The sequence below is a fragment of the Pygoscelis adeliae genome, unplaced genomic scaffold (genome assembly GCF_000699105.1).
Source record: "Pygoscelis adeliae isolate BGI_AS28 unplaced genomic scaffold, ASM69910v1 Scaffold298, whole genome shotgun sequence".
Lineage (NCBI taxonomy): Eukaryota > Metazoa > Chordata > Aves > Sphenisciformes > Spheniscidae > Pygoscelis > Pygoscelis adeliae.
Window position 1 is genome coordinate 4,098,620 of NW_008825303.1, and position 427 is coordinate 4,099,046.

General features: G+C 57.8%; 1 protein-coding gene across 1 annotated transcript in view; it reads right to left on the bottom strand.

Moving 5' to 3' along the window:
* The window catches only part of LOC103922056 (cholesterol side-chain cleavage enzyme, mitochondrial), a 9,118-nt gene that overhangs the window by 2,181 nt on the left and 6,510 nt on the right, over positions 1-427 (bottom strand). Inside the window, exon 2 of the mRNA XM_009330126.1 lies at positions 353-424. Coding sequence (XP_009328401.1) covers positions 353-424 — 72 coding nt within the window. The remainder of the gene's footprint in view (positions 1-352; positions 425-427) is intronic.

Sequence of the window (427 nt, forward strand, 5' to 3'; positions counted from 1 at the left end):
GTCCCCTCCACCCTCCCATGGCAAACTCCAGCCTTTCCACAGCTAAAAGGGACCTGGCTTGGCCTCCTCCTCGCTCCGAGCATCACGGGGCCACGGAGGCATGCCTTGTTGGGTAGGGTTGGCTACCAGTTGATGACCGGTAGATGATAAAACAGTGTTTTATCAACAACGTTGAGTTGTTCTCTACTTGTCTGGAGAGAGGACATCCCTCTAGACCCTACGGCTTTGGGGGAGAAGCTTGTTTGCCCATCTCTGAGGATGAAGCTGGGGGAAACGCAGCGTGTCGCCCATCTCGGGCACCATGCAAAAGGGTGTTTCGGGGGGGGGACATGTCTTGCAGAGACTCATGCCCCTGACACTCACACTCCAGGGCGAAGCGGAAGAGCTCGTGGGTGAAGTCGGCCGTCCAGCTCTCCCGGCCGCTCTT